The 21,248-nt window shown below is 39.2% G+C and overlaps 1 protein-coding gene across 4 annotated transcripts in view; it reads left to right on the top strand.

Annotated features, from left to right (window-relative positions):
• The window catches only part of CWF19L2 (CWF19 like cell cycle control factor 2), a 664,038-nt gene extending 643,019 nt beyond the window's left edge, over window positions 1-21,019 (top strand). For all 4 annotated transcript variants that reach the window (XM_029602446.1, XM_029602444.1, XM_029602447.1 and 1 more), the window contains 2 exons: window positions 14,772-14,873; window positions 20,710-21,019. In XM_029602446.1, coding sequence (XP_029458306.1) covers window positions 14,772-14,873; window positions 20,710-20,850 — 243 coding nt within the window. In that variant the 3' untranslated portion in view covers window positions 20,851-21,019. The remainder of the gene's footprint in view (window positions 1-14,771; window positions 14,874-20,709) is intronic.
• The last annotated feature ends 229 nt before the right edge of the window (window positions 21,020-21,248 follow it).

Genomic DNA, 21,248 nt, shown 5'->3' with positions numbered 1-21,248 from the left:
ATCAGAGATTAAAAGCTTATGTATTATAGTAATAAGCTTAAATTTGAATCTTAACCCTGCTGGTAACCAATGCACTCCCTTAATACCGGTTGAATATGATCACTCCAACGCAGCCTGGTTAAAATATGAGCAGTGGCATGCTGGATCGGTTGCAATGTATGCAGTAATTTATTAGGCCATCCCACATAGAGTGAACTGCAATAGTCCAGCTGACCCAAAACTAAGGCCTGAAGCACAGTTCTAAACATATCTCTCTGTATGACATGTTTAAGTGGCTTTATTAATTTTAGCTTGTAAAGAAAAGATTGAGCCACTCAACAAACCTGATTGTGCAAAGTAAACTAAAATTATAAAAGAATTCCCAGGTTCTTTACTTCAATGAAATAGGCAACACAATATCCTTGACATTTATTGGAGAAATCTTTAAAAGTAATACCAGTGAGCCTACTCACAACAATTTATTTATTTATTTAGACGTTTTATATACTGTGGTTCGAAAATCAGGCCACAACGGTTTACAATATTGTCTTACTGTTGCTGGGTCAACATTCCCATTCTGTTCCAATGCTCATATTCTAGGTCGATATAACAGCATGCACATTTTCTAGCAAATATATTTCTAGGTCGATTTTATACAAAATCTAGTTCATCTCAATATTAAATACATATTCTGGGTCGATTTAGTTGGGTTGCATTGAAGAAGAATTATAACCTAAGATTTCCATTACATTATCCTTCATGTTATATTCAGAATACATCACTCAGTACTTATTACTCAGTTGTTACCATAGTCTTGTGTTCTGACAGCTATGTTAATAGCATATTGGAGTTTTACTTTAGTTCGTACGCATTTATAAAGAGTCATGTTTTTAGTTCTCGTTTGAAACACTTTCTTTCTGTTGTCTGGCATAGCAACTCTGGAACCGAGTTCCATAGTCTGGGGCCCTCTATGGAAAACATTCTATCTCTTATTTGTGATAAGTGTGTGTTCCATATTGTGAGCACCTTTAGAAGTCTTTTGTTTTGTGATCTTAGGGCTCTCTGCGGGTGGAAGGTTGAAGAGTCACTCCTATTAGACATGGGTTGATGTTGATGATTTAAAAAATTTGAGATTATACTTTATAGTGAATTCTGAATTATACAGGAAGCCAGTGCAGTGCTATCAGCGAGGGGGTAATGTGTTCAGATTTCCTTGTCCCTGGTAAAAGACTTGCTGAGGCATTTTGTAGTAACTGAGTGGTTTTAGTAGTCCTGCGGGTGAGCCTAGTAATAGGGAGTTGCAGTAATCTATGTTTGAAAATATTAGTGTTTGTAAAACCGTGTGGAAGTCTTGTGTTGTTAGCAACAGTTTTAGCCGGTGTAGTATTCTCAGCTTGGTGTATCCTGAATTAATTACTTTACTTATATATTTTTTTCATTGAAAGGTTCTCATCGATCTGAATTCCTAAATCTCAAACTTGATCAGAGGATGTAATGCTAAAATCTCCTAGGTCTAAGGTAGTCTGTTTGATTAATGTGGTGTTTCTCTTTAACCACATAATTTCAGGGTTTTTTTGTATTTAGCGTTAGCTTCAGTTGAGATAGTTTTTGTTGTATTGCCTTCATTTGGTGGACAGAGATGAAGCAGTTTTTTCAAATGACTTATCAAACGATATGTAGAATTTTTTGTCATCAGCATATAGGAAAAAGTTAATTCCTAGATCCACTAGTAATGTGCATAGGGGTTGCATGTATATGTTGAATAGTGTAGCTGAGAGTGCAACCCTGGGGGGGACACCTGTGTTGATTGGGAAGGTTTCAGATAAGTGATTGTCTAATTTTACTTGGAATGATCTATCTGTCAGGAAGGAAGAGAACCAGTCATTGACCTTTCTCCCTATTCCAATTTTTCTTAGGTGATAGCATAGAAAAGTATGGGCCACAGTGTCGAAGGCTGCTGTAAGATTGATTAGTTCCAGGATATAGGATTTATCATTATCAAACCCCTGTAGTACTTGGTCAGTTAAGGAGATAAGTAGGGTTTCTGTTGAGCAATCTTTTCTGAAGCCGAATTGGTTTGAGTATAGAATATCGTTGTCTTCTAAGTAGCTTTCTAATTGTGATAGCACTGCTTTTTCTAGGACTTTAGCAATGAAAGGCAGGTTGGAGATTGGTCGATAATTGTCCCAATCATCAATTCTGCCAGTTTTATTTTTTTGGATTGGTTTAATCATGGCTTCTTTTGCTCTTTCTGGGACCAATCCTTCTGAAAGTAAAAAGTTGATTATCATTGTGATTGTTGGAGTTATTATGATATGTACTAATTTCAGAGAACCTGTGGGGATTGGGTCCAGTGGATGGATAACTGGTTTAATTTTTGTAATGATTTGGTTAGTTTCAAGTTTTGATACTGAGTCAAAAGTATTCCATTTTGCTTGCTCATGTTTTTCTTCCTGTTCATTTGCTTGCGTGAGGTTTTCTTCCTGTTCTTTTGTTGGTAAGCAGGTGGAGAATTGTGTTTTTAACCTCTTAATTTTGTCTAGCAATGATGTGGCATATTAACTGCAGGAGTTCTTTGTAAAGTTGTGGTTATTTGTGATGGATGTAGATGGGTCCTTGATTAGGTTTTTGACTGTTTTGAATAGTAGTTTGCAAATTGAATATAGTAGTTTGGAATTGAATAGTAGTACACTGTTTAGCGAAAGTCTTTTTTTGCTTTATTGACTTGTTCATGGTATTTTGTTAATAGAGATTTGTATTTTTTCTGAGATTTTGTAGATTGATATTTTGGCCATAGCTTTTAAGATTTTCACAGGGTTTGTTTAGTGTGTCTTAACTCTTCATATACCAAGGTTTCTTAATTTTAGAGGTGTTGCATTTATTTTGGAAAGTTTTTTTTCCTGGACAGGGCATAGGATATCGGCTATCTCATTGATGATTTTATCCTAAGAGTCAAAAGCTGAAGTGGCATTATCATATTTAAGATCAGTTATCTTATTTTTAATAGTCTCTTCAAGAATTTTCGGTTCTATCTTTTTCTTGTATGTGAATGATTGATTAATATGTGAAATTGTTTTCTGTGTGTGTTGAGGAGGGATATTTCTGTTTTTATTAATTGGTGATCAGACCAGGGTAGTATATAGTAGGATGCATTGATTTTGCAGTTCTTGTGATTAGCGAATATTAGTTCAAGGGTGTGTGTCCTGCTTTATGAGTGGGGTTGGTTATAAATTGTGATCAGCCCATTGATTCCATCATATCTAGGAAGATTTCACTTGCAGTGTTTTTAGGTATGCTGGTTACACGTAAGTTAAAGTCCCCAACGATTATTATGGATTCGGGCGATGGAAATGCTTTTGTGAAAATTTCGATTAGGGGTGAGCAGTCTTTTTGGAGTGTTTAGATGGGCAATAGACCATACCTATATTTAATTGTTGATTTTAATATTGCCACCTCGTATGGTGAGTTAATCTCTACTTTGTAGGGTTTGAGTTTTAGTTCTTTTTTTTTTTTACTGAATATTAAAAGACACCTGCCTTTATGTTTGTGTGTGGGGAAATGAAAGATATCATAATTGGGGTTATCAATTTGATTTAAGAGAACGTTATCACTGTCTTTCAGCCATGTTTCAGTGATGCAGAAGATGGTAGGTTTTTGTTCTTCTAGAAGATCATTTATCAATAGGATTTTCTTAGTCAGTGATTGAACGTTTACTTATAAGAGGGTCAGCATTAGACATGGAGAGGTTGCATGAGACCTTGGGGTAGATCAGCTTTATGCTCTTTTTATGCTTGTATTGGGAGGTTCTGTGGAGATTTCCATATATTCCTTGTCCTGTTATGGTTTTAATGGGGTTGTTGGCTCCACTGTTATAGCTGTTTGGTATGGGCATGGCTCCATTGTTATAGATTGTTATGGGCTGGATTTTAGTAATTACTTAAGTTTTACTTCAGGCTCCTTGAAGTAGATGGGGGAGTAGGTTAGCACTTCTGGAAGGAGGTTCAAGCAATCACTGTAGGCTTCTTGCGGCTAGCACTTCTGTATACTAATTGTAAAAGATGATGGAGGCATGCATTTCAGGCGTGCACAAAGGAGCAAGCTCCTTTGTCGCACTCCTTCGTGCACACGCAAAGGGCACGCGCCTACCAGCACAAGCGCCTCCGGCATGACTGCCAGGCTCTTGCCTCCTCGTTGGTGGTGGGATGGCCAAGGGGCAGTCAGTGGGTGGGTGCTGGCTAGCTGGCACCAGCCTCTTCCTGTTGGGGGAGGGTGCGCCTCTTCCTGTTGCTCCTGCTGGCTGACCGCACAGGTGGAGTTGGGGCTCATTCGAAAAAGCTCTGGCTGTTGTCTCCCGGCATGGCTGCTGGGCTCTTGCCTCCTCCTTGATGGCAGTGGGCGGGCCAAAGGGTGGTTGGTGGGCAGGTGCCGGCTAGCTGCCGTCAGCTGCTTCCTTCCTTCCCTCACCTGTTGCGTGTGTGTGTGTGTGTGTGTGGGGGGGGGGGGGGGGTGTGCACCTCTTCCTGTTGCTTCTGCCAGCTGTCCACGCTGGTGGAGTCGGGGCTCAGTTGGAGAAGCTCCGGCTGCAGTCTCCCGGCGTGGCTGGATGCCTTCCCTCCCTCACTTCTTGTGTTTTCAAAAGATTTAGAGCCAGGCCATTTTGTGCTAATCACTGCTTAACATTCATCATACATAATTGAAAGAAGACTAGAGGGAATGTACCTTCTTCATTACATGGGATAAAGATCTGCACGTCATCTGCATAGATGAAATATGTCAAACCTAACCCCCTTGAAAACTTGCCCAAAGGAGCAAGATAAAGATTAAATAGGGTAGATGACAGTGCAAAGCCCTGTGGGACACCCAATTCAATATCATGCCATCTTGAGCAGGTCTCTCCTATTTGGACCCACTCTATTCTTCCATGCAGAAAAGATCCAAACCATTGCAAACCTTTTCCTGATATTCCAATCGCTTCCAACTTGGACAACAAGGTAATGTGAGCTACTGTGTCAAATGCACACAACACATCAAGTTGAATCAAAATACCTACTGTACTCTGATCAAGATGACACTAATAGCAGCTCTGTATTATGTCCCTTACAAAAACCAAATTGGTTTTGGTCAAGGAGATCACGTTCAGCAATATATTCATCCTATTGCATGAATACTCCCTTTTTGATAATTTTTGCCAAAGTAGGCAGGTTAGAAACTGGTTGATAATTAGTGAGATCACTAGAGACCTTACTTGCATCTTTTTGTATTGGCCTAATTTTTGCCGCCTTCAATAATTCCGGCATACGCCCTTCTGACATTGACCAATTTACAATATGTAATATTATCTATATTATTTTTTAGTTCGCCTCTTCCCCACACCCCTACCCTCCCTAGTTCATTCGTTCACTGTCTCCCTTTTACCCTGCACTCCTTGTTCTTATTGTTACTTGCTCCATTTAAAGCCTGTTGCTAGTTTTGTTCTTTGTAAACCGACGAGATGTTCCCAACGTACGTCGGTATAGAAAAGCCACTAAATAAATAAATAAATATGTCTAATCATCTCTTAAGTACTTTCCTTTAGGCTTCTAACAATTATAAATGGGTTTATCCTAGAGGTAGTAGTTTTCAAATGTGAGACTATACTATCAATTTCATCCAACATTGATCTAAATGCACCCCATGTCTCCACCTGGGTTATCATGGGCTCATGAATGATAGGTAATATCAATCCAGACACTTAATTCTGGACATTCCTTACTTTGTTTTCAAAATATTGTGCTAGGACTTCACAGTCCGGGAAACTTACATTCACAATAGTTGATACTGTTAACTTTTTAATCACAGAAAACAATTCTAGTAAACAATTCAAAGCACTCATAATTAATTATATTAGAATAAAAGCTCTGTTTGGCACTCTGACAGGTACTACAATATCCTGTTTAATAAACTCATTCTTAACTTGCCTCCATTGTTTTTCTGCCTTACACAGAGCTCTTCTTTGCCCTATCGGAGTACTAGTAAACCATGGTGCTGATTTTTCCCTTTTTTTTTTACTTTCTTTTCTTGTACCAGAGCAACGCTATCATAAGCTTGCATGAGGCTATCATTCCAAAGTTGTACCGACTCTTCAACAGGAGCCACATTCCACTCATAATTCTGGATACCCTCACTCCATTGCTTAAAAAAAATCAGGAATATGAACTGAGGGTTGCACTAGTTTCCTAGTGAAGAAGCTCTTTTTATGAAAATTTAACATGCAGTTAATCTTATATGTAATTAGGAAGTGATCTGACCACAGTTCACTTATTTTATCATCTGAAAGTCCTTCTGCAGACACATCACCAAATCAAGTATATGGCTCGCTTTATGCATCGGAGTTGTGATCACCTGTACATAATCAATAGCTGTCAACAATTCCTCAGTTGCCTTAAACTGACCCTGAACAGTATCATCAGCTCATGCATTAAAATTACCTAATATGATAGTTATCATAACTTATGGACATAGTTATTAAAATCTTCAGAACTTTCTGAAAATCCTGCATATGCAGGACTGGGGGACAATAAAAATGACTAATATAATGATTATTGACCGGTAATCATTAAAGCCTCCATACATAGAGGAAAATCAAAATCAACTTTCTGTATACCTAATGATTGTAAATAAGAATGACACCACCACCTCTTTCATGGCTGCGTGCCTGCTCAAAATTAGAATAACCAACTGGACATAACTCTTTCATAAGCACAATATCATGAGCATAATGCCTCAATTCTGAAATAAAAAACAGATCTAGATCATTCTGTACTATTTCATTTTGAATAAAATCTTCCTTCTTTGTACCGATCTAGAATTAATATAAACCATCCGTATGAAACTCTCATCAACTTTTTCCCTAAAACAATACCCTAATCTTTTTCTATGAGAATAAGTTAAAACTCTCGTATTACAAAAATGAGAACGGCCAACATGATGTCCTCTATTCCTTGCCCTCCCAATTATCACTGGTGTGACCTCCCCCATTAAAAACTCACACATGGCTAAAACAAGAATAACTAACCTACTATTAACAACATTAATGCCTATTTCTTATGGTGATGTTTTAAGTAAGGGAGGACCTCATAGTGACCCCCAATGGCACAACATTTTTTGCCAGGGCTTTTTCTATATGTGAATAGGGCACATTACTTGTGTTGTCACAAAGTGCATTGTACCCCAGAATTTGCACTGTGATGGACTTACAACAGTTCAGACCATGTGAGTCCAACCTCTACTTTGACATCATGTTAAACGCTTTCCTACATTTATCTCTTTATTTGGAAGATGAATCTTCTGTGATGCAGAGACACACACACTGTATCAAGTGCAACAAGTACAAAATGCCTTCTCTGTATTAAATACTGAAGAAGTTCTTGAGGAAAAGATTGAAATGTTATCTGAAAAGAGAGAAAAAACCCAATGCACACAGAAATTCCAGATCAGAAACCAAAGGAATAAGCTCATTGTGATGGATGGCTCTGCCATCAGAGGCACTAATCCTTTCCCTTACACAAAGGCAAAGGGAAAAGTGGATAACAAAACTCAACTAAAGAGGTCACAAAAGGAGACCAGAAACAGCAGTAACCTGAATGAAGAAAGCTGGAAAGCTATGAGCACAAATGCTCATAGTTTGGGCAATAAAATCCCAGATCTGCAAGCCCTAATGGTGGAGGCGGACTTGGACGTTGTTACTGTCACAGAAACGTGGTTTACGGAAACTCATGACTGGGATACAGCAATACCGGGCTATAACTTGTTAAGGAAAGACAGAGAGGACAGGAAAGGGGGAGGAGTGGCTCTTTATGTCAGAAACAATATCCAAGCATCGGAGCTGCAAGGAAGATGGGGCAATGAAGAAGCACTATGGGCCAACCTAAAAAAAGATGGGACATCCATTTTTATTGGAGTGGTTTACAGGCCTCCAAACCAAAAGGAAGAGCTGGACAGAGATCTGGTTGAAGACATCCACAGGATAGGAAAGAAGGGAGAAGTGGTGATCGTTGGAGACTTTAATATGCCAGATGTAGACTGGAGAATCCCATCTGCAGAATCTAATAATAGTAGAGAAATAGTGGATGCCCTGCAAGTAGCTTTGTTCAAACAAATGGTTATGGAACCCACAAGAGAAGGAGCAATACTTGACTTAGTGCTCACTAATGGAGATAACATCTCTGATGTCCAAGTGGGCGCCCACCTCAGCACCAGTGATCACCAAACGATATGGTTTAATATCACAAAAAAGATACGGAAAAGAAGCACAAAAACCCGAATTCTGCAGTTCAAAAACACAAACTTTGATGAAATGGGGAAGTACCTTGAGGAAGAACTAAAAGGCTGGGAGAATGTGAGAGATGTGGATCAACAGTGGACCAATCTAAAAGGAGCAATTGCCAAGTCAACTAATCTATATGTTAGAAAAGTAAAGAAAAGCAAAAGAAAAATGAAACCTATCTGGTTCTCAAAGGAGGTGGCTGACAAAATAAAGGCTAAAAGAACAGCGTTCAAGAAATATAAAAGATCCCAAAGAGAGGAGCACAAAGAAGAATATCTGGTAGAACTGAGGGAGAGAAAGAAATTAATCAAGAGAGCAAAAAGTCAAACAGAAGAGAGGATTGCTAAGGAGGTAAAGAGAGGTGACAAAACATTTTTCAGATACATCAGTGAAAAGAGAAAAGTTCAAAGTAGTATAGTGAAATTGAAAGGTGGAAAGGATCAATGTGTGGAGAGAGACGAAGAAATGGCAGAAATATTAAACGAATACTTCTGTTCTGTGTTCACGAAGGAGGACCCTGGAGAAGGACGTCCCTAGTTAACAAGATACTGGAGGGGAGTGGAGTAGATGTAACTCCATTTACAGTAGAAAATGTATGGGAAGAGCTGGGGAAACTGAAAGTAGACAAAGCCATGGGACCTGATGAGGTTCATCCCAGGATACTGAGGGAGCTCAGAGATGTGCTGGCGGGTCCGCTGTGTGACCTGTTCAATAGATCCCTAGAAACAGGAGTGGTGCCGAGTGATTGGAGAAGAGCTGTGGCGGTTCCGCTTCACAAGAGTGGGAACAAAGAGGAGGCTGGTAACTACAGACCGGTTAGCCTCACTTCGGTGGTGGGAAAAGTAATGGAGACACTGTTGAAAGAGAGAATAGTGAACTATCTACAGTCGGGAGAATTGCTGGACCAGAGGCAGCATGGATTCACCAGGGGAAGATCCTGTCAGACAAATCTGATTGACTTTTTTGACTGGGTAACCAAGAAATTGGATCAAGGAAGAGCGCTCGATGTCATCTACTTGGATTTCAGCAAAGCTTTTGATACTGTCCCGCACAGGAGACTGGTGAATAAAATGAGAAGCTTAGGAGTGAGTGCCGAGGTGGTGACCTGGATTGCAAACTGGTTGACGGACAGAAGACAGTGTGTGATGGTAAATGGAGCTCTCTCTGAAGAGAGGGAGGTTTTAAGTGGTGTACCACAAGGATCGGTGTTGGGACCGGTCCTGTTCAATATATTTGTGAGCGACATTGCGGACGGGATAGAAGGTAAGGTTTGTCTTTTTGCGGATGACACTAAGATCTGCAACAGAGTGGACATGCCGGAAGGAGTGGAGAGAATGAGACGGGATTTAAGGAAGCTGGAAGAGTGGTCGAAGATATGGCAGCTGAGATTCAATGCCAAGAAGTGCAGAGTCATGCATATGGGGAGTGGAAATCCGAATGAACTATATTCGCTGGGAGAAGAAGGGCTGATGTGCACGGAGCAGGAGAGAGACCTTGGGGTGATAGTGTCTAATGATATGAAGTCTGCGAAACAATGCGACAAGGCGATAGCAAAAGCCAGAAGAATGCTGGGCTGAATAGAGAGAGGAATATCGAGTAAGAAAAGGGAAGTGATTAAACCCTTGTACAGGTCCTTGGTGAGGCCTCACCTGGAGTACTGTGTTCAGTTCTGGAGACCGTATCTACAAAGAGACAAGGACAAGATGGAAGCGGTACAGAGAAGAGCAACCAGGAAGGTGGAGGGTCTTCATCGGATGACATACGAGGAGAGATTGAACAATCTAAATATGTACTCCCTGGAAGAAAGGAGGAGCAGGGGTGATATGATTCAGACTTTCAGATACTTGAAAAACTTTAATGATCCAAAGACAACGACAAACCTTTTCCGTCGGAAAAAAATCAGCAGAACCAGAGGTCACGAGCTGAGGCTCCAGGGAGGAAGACTAAGAACCAATGTCAGGAAGTATTTCTTCACGGAAAGGGTGGTGGATGCCTGGAATGCCCTTCCGGAGGAAGTGGTGAAGTCTAAAACTGTGAACGACTTCAAAGGGGCGTGGGATAAAAACTGTGGATCCATCAAGTCTAGAGGGCGTGAATAAAGAGGAGGCATTCAAACACTGCACGGAGCGGCAGTAGCCACAGAGGCATTCACGGAGCGGGATGCCAGTGGCCAGTAGTTGGTGTTCCATCTTCACAGAGCGGAAGGATGGAGGGCTGCTATCTCAAAACATAAAAAAATAAAAACAGGGGTGGGTAAGAGTATGGGGTAAGGGTGTGGCCTGCTTGTTACAGCGGTTGCTACCCCTAATTGAGCTGGACGTTCACTTGAATGCAGTTACGGCGCTGCTCTCTAAATTGGTGGTGGGGTGGAGGGGAATTAGGGCTGGAGGGTACTGGAAGCCAATAGTAACAGGTGGGAGAGAAAAAAAGGGGAAAAAAATGGATAAAGTGCGTAGCTTGCTGGGCAGACTAGATGGGCCTGGAATGCCCTTCCGGAGGAAGTAGTGAAGTCTAAAACTGTGAACGACTTCAAAAGGGCATGGAATAAACACTGTGGATCCATCAAGTCTAGAGGGTGTGAATAAGGAGGAGGCATTCAAACACTGCACGGAGCGGCAGTAGCCACAGAGGCATTCAAACACTGCACGGAGCGGCAGTAGCCACAGAGGCATTCACGAAGCGGGATGCCAGTGGCCAGTAGTTGGTGTTCCACCTTCACGGAGCGGAAGTATGGAGGGCTGCTATCTCAAAAAATAAATAAATAAATAAAAACAGGGGTGGGTAAGAGTATGGGGCAAGGGTGTGGCCTGCTTGTTACAGCGGTTGCTACCCCTAATTGAGCTGGATGTTCACTTGAATGCAGATATGGCGCTGCTCTCTAAATTGGTGGTGGGGTGGAGGGGAATTAGGGCTGGAGGGTACTGGAAGCCAATAGTAACAGGTGGGAGAGAAAAAAAAAAAGGGGGAAAAATGGATAAAGTGCGTAGCTTGCTGGGCAGACTAGATGGGCCGTTTGGTCTTCTTCTGCCGTCATTTCTATGTTTCTATAATCTCTTAAGAGGCATTCTTGGTTTCCTAATGATACTTTGTTCCAGTTTTCCCACATCATACTATACTTTAAAGGTTTAGGCCCTGATTCATAAAGGCTTTTTTCCTATTCTGTGCCTGTGGGAAAAGACCATGATGAATCAGGCCTTAATTGAGTAGACAAAGTATCATGTTTAAAGTACTATTTTCCAGTGGTCAAATCGAGTACTGTAAAATGTGAATGGCATGTATAACAGGCCAATTAAATTTAACATTAATACAAAAGGTGATTTCTTTGATTTATTTTGTTGTTGTTATTTATCAGAATGCCCTGGACTATCTTAATCTTTTCACGGGTACTCACCAGCTGCATTCGTCCTTAGTGATCAAAGACAGGTAGATACTCAGTAAGAATAGAAGATTATAATCCTTCACCAGCAGAAGACGTTGGCTCTTGGGGCATTCAGGTGGTTCTTTGATCTCCTGTAATCTGTTTTATATTGGACATTTGAAAGGAGGAGAGGATTGAAAGGCCCTATCCCTTTTAATACATGCTATCACTCAGGACTACATGCCATTCTTCAATGTCTCTGAACTTTTACTACCAACAAGTCACTTAGTAGGTCATGTCACAAACCTTTTATTCTTACAAGCAATAATAAAAAAAAAAAAGCTTCTAGATATTTTTTACTTCATTGATTTTTTTTTTTATAGGTTCTATGGTTTCATTTTAGTGAGACAGAAAATAAAAATGCCAGCTTAAATTATCTGTAACTTTTAAAGATTTTATAAAACAAAGCTAGATTCCCTTATTAACTATTGATTAAGTTATTCAAATTTTTTGTTACTTTACTTAACAATGCTTATTTTTTTCCTCTAGCCAGAAAGCATGAGAATTGCTATAACATAGCTAAAATGAAGCAACACTCTTTTTGTAATACAGTGTAGTATTATGCAGGTACAGTAACGTAATTTACGATGCAAGCGTAACCCAAAGTATAACCAGACATTAGTGTTTCAGCAAGCGAGTCACCTGCTTCAGGGGTGATTCAAATGGTTTCTTAGGAAAGTTTGACAGACAGCTTGGACACCTCAAAGCTGAATGATGCCATGTGGCCTTCAACGTCTGTCTTTCTGGGAACAGGAAACAAAAGAACTTAAATGACACACCAAAAAGGTGGTTGGGATTATCTAAAATATATTCTTAAAGATGCTGATTGCACATCAGTCAAGAATTATAATATTCAGTGACAAATACCAATCACATAAAAATAGACCTGCCCAGATCATTAGTAAGACCATAAGGTGCACCATACATAGAGAACAGATCCATCATTGCTTGTGCTTCACTAGTATTTTGTCATGGTCCCCCTCCCCTCCTACTATGAGGGACTGTATCAATAACAGCAAAATCCAAATTGGTAAAAACGTGATTGTGAGTAACATAAAGAGCCATAATCAGAACCTCAAGTTTAAGACTGAAGGCAGCTGCGATGTTCAATGATGCACATACAAACTGGGCAGGTCATTTTGTCCAGATATAGTAACCCATAGGGACATTTAATAATGTATGCAACCCATGAAGAACGGGTAGTTGAAACTTTAATACCAATACACAAATATCTGAGACTGGGAACTCAGTTCCACTAAAAGACTGGGGACACATTAAACAGTGCTCATATGGCATATATAAAAATAAATATCTGGGCCAGGTCCGGGAGCCAGGCGCCGGAGGTGAGTAGACCCAGTCGCAGGCCTGCTGGGGCACTCAACACCTTGTAGGGAAATAAGCCGAACTATGTCATTAATATGACTTGTTTATTGGTTAATGTTTTGGTGTTTCAATGAAAAATAAAAACTTATAAAAAAAAAATAATAGAGCGCTCTTATAGGCCTTTTTGATAGAAGAAACTGGATAACCTCAAAGAGAAAAATGTCTAGCCATATCACGGCCCTGAGCCCTGAAAGCCTGAGCATTAAAACACGAATGCCTTAAGGAGTAAAAATTGCCCTACCAGTAAATTATCTTTGGGATAACATGGATGACAACTCGAAAAATGTGTTTCTATCCACCAGCTTCCGATATGTTAAAAATGCCAATTGATTATCAGTTGTTATAGTGATGTCTCGGAAGGAAAAAGAATGGTGGCTCACACAGTGAGCACATTTTAGATTGGAGCTGAATGCATTCGTAGTGTGATGCCAGAAAAACTGACATCCTCTCTGACAAGTAAAAAGAACTCAGCCTGCCTACCACCTACAGAACACTGCAGCCCTCAAGGAATCCTCTCTGCACCCTGCCAACAAAAGAGCCATTCAGAGCCCTTTTGGGGAGCAGGGAATTACCAATCTTACTCTCCTGGAAAAGAAAGATTGATGGCTGATCAATGGTAAGGTTTTACCATTCTCCACACCCAAATATAGAGAGAGTATGTCACTGATGTCTGCTACGGGGTGAGAAATCTGCGTGCTCGTTGCCTTTGGCACAACAGGAAGCCAGTGACAGACCATTAGCTCTGTTATGGCAAAGGAACGGAGACAGAAAAAAAAGAGAATGGGGAAGAGAGAGAAGAGGAGCAGGAAAGAGGAGCCAAAAGAAAAGGAAGCTAGAAGGCATAAGGAAGGAAGTAGACTGAGAGGAAAAGAGGTAGACAGGAAAAATGTAATGGAAAGCTTGGGAAAGGTGGAAGGTGAGAGAGAGGGTGGTGGGAGACTAGTGGAAGGAAGGTAGGAGAAAGAGAAAAGGATAGTTAAGGGAAAGAATATGGTAAAGAGGCAGGAAAGAAATATTGAAATATAAAAAGGAACAGCAAAAGACAGAATGAAGAGAGGGATAATGTAACACAGGAGAGATAGGGAGAGAAGCCAATTAAAAAAAACAACCATGCATTCTAAATTTGAAAACAAGATGCAGATGTGGGTCAGGAAAGCCATACCTTTGCCCTGAAGATGAAGAGAGACCAATGCACATTTACTTTTATTATCTAACATCGATATGAAGGTTATTTCTGATTTTCCCCGAATGTTGAGGGCGGGGGAAGTGTTATTTCTGTTTACTGCTTTTGGTATTTATTACCAAATTTGTTTTTTTTATGCTGGTTCCACTAACATAGCAAAGGTTTGTAGTGTATCAAGTTTATTATCCCTTAGTGTATGCTGTATACAGCAATAAAGTGACCATAAGAATAATGATGTTTTTATTCTAGTTTGCAAAGAACAAATGAACATAAGTTTTAAAAGTCAAGGCAATATCACCGTATTTTCTTTGCAAAAATGTCTTACTCATTGAAGTGCATGGATAAAAGACCTTAGATCAATGATTCTTAGTATTCAGCAGAACTGTATTGCAATTTATTGGGATTAACTGAATTTTTTTATACACTGTAAAAATAATGCCATAATGGTAGAACTAAACACAAGTTTTAGAGAAAAAAAACATTTTTTTTTGTTTGGCTTTTAGGTTCCCAAAGGTTTGCCCTATTTCTCTGTGAACTTTGGTCTTCAAGGAGGCTATGCTCACATAATTGAAGAGAAACACAAATTCCCTCATTATTTTGGCAAGGTAATGATACATTTTGGTTCCACTTAGAAAGTATGCTGCATAAAAGGCAACTACAAATTATATTGCTGTGCTTCTCACTGTTTTAGATGCATTTCTGATTAAATGTTTAACAGATTTGTAGCTGTCTTTGTTTATTTTGTTTTTTCTAGTATATTTTGCCTTATGTATTGTTTTATTTATTTTATTTAAAAACTCTTCTATACCGTCGTTGAGTTAGATAACCATCACAACAGTTTACAGAAAGGCACGATAAAGAAAATTACGAGTGGTATAGATTACAAATTATTGTATTTTATTAGCTGTTTTTTTATTTATTTGCTGTATGTCACCTTAGGCAGTGCTCCTTTAAGATTGAAAAGGAAGGGTAAATGCAATAGAAATTAGAAAGTAAGAATTTGCTTTTTTTCTAGTTGCTCTATTTGCAAGAATCTACTTTAAAAAGTCTAATGTACTCTACTTTTAGAATGACCTCATAATGGAGTGAATTTTCAAAGGAGTTACACATGTAAAAGTAGCATATATGGTAATCAAGCCCTGGATATATCACAGCAATTTTCAAAAGACCGTTTTGTGTGCGTAAACTCAATTTATAGGCATAAAACCTTTTGAAAATTCAGCCTTTAGTATGGAGTGAATTTTCAAATTAGTTGCTTGCATAAAGGTAGCAGTTTATGTGCGTAAAGTCATTTGAAAATTGCCTCCAGTTTGTATACTTTTGATTACCATATACTAAACTGTTGCACTGGGTTTAATAGAAATACACCTGTGTTTGTAAGAGCAAGAGGTTGACTTTGTTTAGTCTGACTTAAACCTATGATTATTATCCATTAACACAATGGCTTGATATCAAATTTTCCTTGCTTTTCGTTCCCTTTTTGCCATGGAAATCATTCAGCAATGTTTAGATTCAACTAAATGAGATGTCAAAAATATGAAAATATATTCTACATCTTGGCTCAGAGATCTCCCACCCTGATAGTTTCATATGCTAGTATCTCAACAATAATTTGTATTAAAGGATTTAGTAAAAGTCCGGAGATGCATTTCCATGCATAGAATGTCACCCATGAATGTTCAAGCAGTACCAAATAACATGTTAGGAAAACCAATTACAAGCCTAGGAGTCCCAGTTACTTATGGAAAACATCTATGCTGCTGTATACTGTAGGTTACAAATAACTAAGTCAAAATCATTCTCTGACAAATAATTAGATCAAACTTACTTGTACTTTTTAACACCTTGCTGAGTCAAGCATCCATTCTATTCTTAATGAATCATTTTGTCCATCTCAGAATGAGCAAAATATCATAAACCATTCTATAAATCATAAACCATATCAAAAGGCATTCTATATGCTCTTCTAAAAGTATTCAGTTGAGACTTATAAATTGTCAAAGGCTCAAAACAGAGCAAAGCCTTTCATTATTGGATTAGAAGATTGATTTTCAACAAGCTGCTTACTGGCAACTTAGCCAGCTCAGTTCAGCTGAAGTTTCATCTTCAACCAACTAGCTAGATTGTGACTGAAAATTCATCTAAATCTAAGTCTGTACCATAGATGGCAAGATCTAAGCCTGGTATCCATACACATGGGCATAAACAACTAAATGTAGCTGCATGAGCTGAAATTTCAGCTAGCAAGCTAAATTCCCCCTATCCACTCCAAGCCCCTAGGAGTGCCTACATTTTGAGTGGCTAAAGTAGCCACTTAGTGAAAATGGCAGCTACATTTATTTACTCATTGGGGTAAAATTTTCAGGAAGTTGGGTCTAACCTCCTAACTCCCAGTAAGAAAAACCACCCTAGTTCCCCAGCTTTATAAAACAGCTCATTTCTTTGAGATCCATTGGTTGAGATGGGAAACAGTTAATGTGGGATTTACAATATAAGGTCATGTGAATGGAAAGACAGAATATGACTAAATTAAATAAATAAATCTTGCCCCCCGACCTCCTAATATCCTTAGAGACGATCAGGTAAGAGGAAGGAAGGACTTGGTTGCTTAACAGAATTCTGAATTTTATCTTAGCAATAAATGAATATGGAAATGATCTGATGGTTTCGCTTTTCCTCCAAGATGTATCCTTTTATTAATGCAGTCCTTTTCATGTTTGTGTGTTTTACTGATTATAAATGAGCAGTATTCTTTACACATCGTATTTTCATGGCTATTGAACAGAGTTCCTCATTTAGATGAGTTTGGTAGGTTGCATTATGCTGTCATCCTTCAATCACAATTAGAGAACATTTCAGGAATTAGAAGAAGAGGTATCATGTTAGCTCATCAAAATTAAAATTTGTTTAGGATAAAAAAGCAGTTGGGTAGAGGTTGGAAGGCACCTTGGCAACACCAAAAGTTTGCTTCTTAAAACATTTTTCAACCTTAAAGAGACATGACTTTTACCCAACTTGATTTTTTTGGTTAATAAATGTTATTAATCCTGTCATTGTTATGAAAATCAATTAGCAAAGTCATTTCTAAAGTGTTGTCATAACAGCTGCAAAGTGCATGCTTTCCTTAATATTACTTTAATAAGGTCATACCAGATCTATTTCAGAAGGTCTCTTCTGGGAGGAATAAAGGTTAGAAGGTTTTGAAAACGCCTGATGATTTTCATGCCTGCTGTTAATCAAAGTAAATCAGAAAACTAAATTGCTGTTCATCATGATGAAGCTATGTGAGGAGCTGAATCCAATACTGTGGCATCCTTGGAGGATAAGCCCCATCTCTGTCCTTTTTTTCCTAAGCCAGTGAGCAAAAAGAATAAATTCATGGCCTGCCCTTCAGTGAATTTGTCCTGTTCTGAAAGTTAAAACTGTCCCAAAGGATGCTTTGCTTATGCGTGCATCTCCCATTGTGGCACATTTTTTTTATCTTCTGACTAGAGTTTTCTGTCGGTGCCTTCTTGCAAAGAGAAAACCTTGAGCCCTTTGGCTCCTCTGTTGCCACTGAACCCTGCACAGTTTCAGGTGAATTTTCAAAAGTGTTAGGCATTTAGATGTAACATCCTGTCATAGCAAATTTCAAAAGCCATTTACCCATGTTAAGTGCACTTAACACAGGTCAAACCTGTTCACAGTTCAATGGAATGTACTGTAGCAATTTTCAGAAATACACTTACAAGGGCAAAGTATATTTACACATGTAAAACCCAGCTTTAAGAGGGTAAATGCATTTGAAAATCAGGCCCATTGCATGCTGTACAGCACAGCTAGCAGAAAGATTGGTGATGCGTTTGCCAGTGGGGTTCTCGCAACTTCCTGGATTGTCAGAGGAGAATGAGGATCCCATTGTAGTGAAGGGTTTGGGCTCTCCAAGTAATGACATTTCTGTGAGTACCTGTGAGAAGAATTTGGGAGCAATTTCAGTTCCTGACGATTCAAGGAAGTGGGAAAGGAAGGTGTTTGTTGTTGGGTTTTGTTTTTTTTTCTGGGGACACAGTGTTCTTCTGTTTCTGATCATTCAGGGGAAATTACATTTCAAGCTGTTTGGATTGTGCTACTGAGAGTGAAACTGGCCATGAACTCTAATATAAATACTACAACATTATTAGTGGATAGGTCTGAAATATGTTCTGAGCAACAACACAATTATTTTTTTTTGGTCTTGGTCAAAGCAGCCAGACTCTTGGAGAAAGTGCTAGATAGCTGCAACAACTGTTATTTGTCATTTCTAAATCACTACTAGACAAACGCAGCATAGTACAGATACAGCTAGGAGACATCCCCTGCTCTATAGAGCTTACAGTTTAGTCAAAACAAAACTACATAACAAGCAAGTATTTATGGGAAGTGTATTTATTACTGCTCAGTTACTTGAGGACAATTTGGGTTTGAAGAAAAGGGTACAAAATTTTATTAAGTATATAAGAATTTGCAATGTATGAATTTTCTTATTCTTTGTGCCAAGTATTCAAGAGTTACCCTCCCAGAAGTTTTATTAATTCCCACTGCTTCAAGTGGTGTCTTTTTTTTTTTTTTACCCTCTAAGCAGGTAAAGAATGAGAGAGCAAATCTCTCTGGAGGAAATCTGGATGTGACAGAAATGATTGAGGCAACAGATGATTTTGTTATGTGGAAAGTCATGTTAATGATTTATTTTGTTCTTATTTCCCATTGTGTTTGGGTATTAAAATAATTTTTGTGAAAACGTGATGAAATGTTTTTAGAGTATAAAATCCATGTTTTCCTGGATGTGACTTTCTCCACCAAAAATTCTAGGAAAGGGATTTTGTCCTTAAGGGATTTTGTTGTTCAGGTGGGGGCACAATTTTTGTTAAAGTATCCCATTAATTGTTGTAGAAAATACTTAGGAAGTTCATATTCCGTTCCTGAGCCTGACCATCTAATCCCCTTTCTTGATGATTTTTCTATTGGTTCAGATGCTGTTCTTGTTTATTTTATTTCTTTTAAATCAGTTTATTGTACTTTTAGATCAGGTGAATTGTGGTCCTATTTTGTTTATCTAAAAATAGGTTTTTCTCAATTAAAAATATAAGATCATACAAATAAAAAGAAAGCTAGGTGAGCTCCACTGTGACAAAGCTGAAGTATAAATGCAGCATGAACTTTTGAAGGTAAATGAAAGTAAAGTTCAATTGTTTTGTTGTTGCATGGATATATTTAATTCCAGAAATAAAAACCAAATCTGTAAAATTTGTTAAATAAATGAGAGAATGGACAGTAATAGACGGGAGGTCATTTTCAAAGGAGTTACGTGTGTACATGTAACATACTTTCATAACAATTTTCAAAAGGCCATTTTGCACGCTTACAGGTACATTTTAAAAGCCCAACATGCGCATCAATTTGGGGATGCGCGAATATGTCAGACTCGTATACGCCAAGAGGATTTTAAAAGCTGCCCAGATACGCACGTATCTCCCACTGCGCACACAAATAGAAAGTTTTCAAAAATGGGCAGGATGTGGGTGGGACATAGGCGTTCCAGGATTTTATTTATTATTTATTTATTTAGAAGCTTTTATATACCGATGAACGTTGGGAACATCTCATCGGTTCACAATAAACAGAAATGCAACTAACAAGCTTTACAGAGAACACTGAAATTTTAACCTGAAATTTGCACATACATACTCGTAAAGCTGCACGCTGGGGTCCCTTGCCAAGTATCTTTATTTCTGCTGTGGATAACATGCAAGTAATAAAACAAAAAAAAATTAAACAAATCAGCGAGGTTTTAAAGGTCAGGGCTAATAGGGGGGGAAGGAAGGCTATTAAACTTGGAGGGTTTAGAAGACCTGTCCCTGAACTGGGAACGAACTGGTTTTAGCGGCAAATGCAGCACGTGCCCCTTTTAAAATCTCCCCACTTATGTGCTAGAAGCAGGATCTGAGCGCAGAGGTGCGCACCCACTTAAAATTGAGCAAGCGGGTGCTCAGCCAGGCTGTTTTATAACATGTGTACATATACACACACATGTTATAAAATAGCTGCGTCCCTGGGTGCAGGCCGACAAACGTGCACACCTGTGCACCCATGCGTTGCTTTGAAAGTTACCGTCCTTAAGTGCACTTGCCCATGTAAAATCTAATGACAATTCAATGGCAAATATTGCAGCAATTTTCAAAAGCCCACTTATGCAATAAAGTGCATTTATACATGTAAAACCCAGTTTTAAGCATGTAATTCCGTTTGAAAATTACCTCCAAAGTGTAGAAATGGTATGACAGCATAATAATTTTGTTCCTTAAAATATGTAATGTTTGAGCTGTACAGCATGGATAAATATGCTCTGTCTTTAATGTTTTTTCAAACTACAATAAAGTGCTTGTTTTACATGTATTGCTTTTTATTTTTTTCTTCAATAAAAAGGAAATCATTGGTGGAATGCTGGATTTAGAGCCAAGACTTTGGAGAAAGGCAATTCGAGAAAACTTTGATGACCAAAGGAAGAAAGTACTACAGTTTGCCCAGTGGTGGAAGCCATATGATTTCAGCAAAACTAAAGAATAACTAACTGATGCAGTCAACATGCTAAGTTCATTAAAAATTGACTAGATACAAAGGGCCAGATTTTGGAATCTACGCGCGGGCGTAGATTTTATAACATGCGCGTGCGCAGCCAAGCGCATGTTATAAAATCCGGGGTCGGCGCGCGCAAAGGGGTGCACACCTGTGCACCTTGCGCGCACTGCGCCCTAGGAGAGCCCCGATGGCATTCCCCGTTCCCTCCGAGGCCGCTTCGAAATCGGGAGCGGCCTGGGAGGGAACTTTCCTTCCGCCCTCCCCCCCACCTTCCCCTCCCTTCCCTTATCTAAATCCCCCCCCCCTACCTTTGTTTCTTTATTTACGCCTGCCTCTGGGCAGGTGTAGGTTGTGCGCGCCAGCCTGACCGCTGTGCCGGAGGCCTC

Source organism: Rhinatrema bivittatum, chromosome 5 (assembly GCF_901001135.1).
Source record: "Rhinatrema bivittatum chromosome 5, aRhiBiv1.1, whole genome shotgun sequence".
Classification (NCBI taxonomy): Eukaryota; Metazoa; Chordata; class Amphibia; order Gymnophiona; family Rhinatrematidae; genus Rhinatrema; species Rhinatrema bivittatum.
The sequence above is the reverse complement of the archived record's forward strand: the minus strand, read 5'-3'. Positions and strand labels throughout refer to the sequence as shown.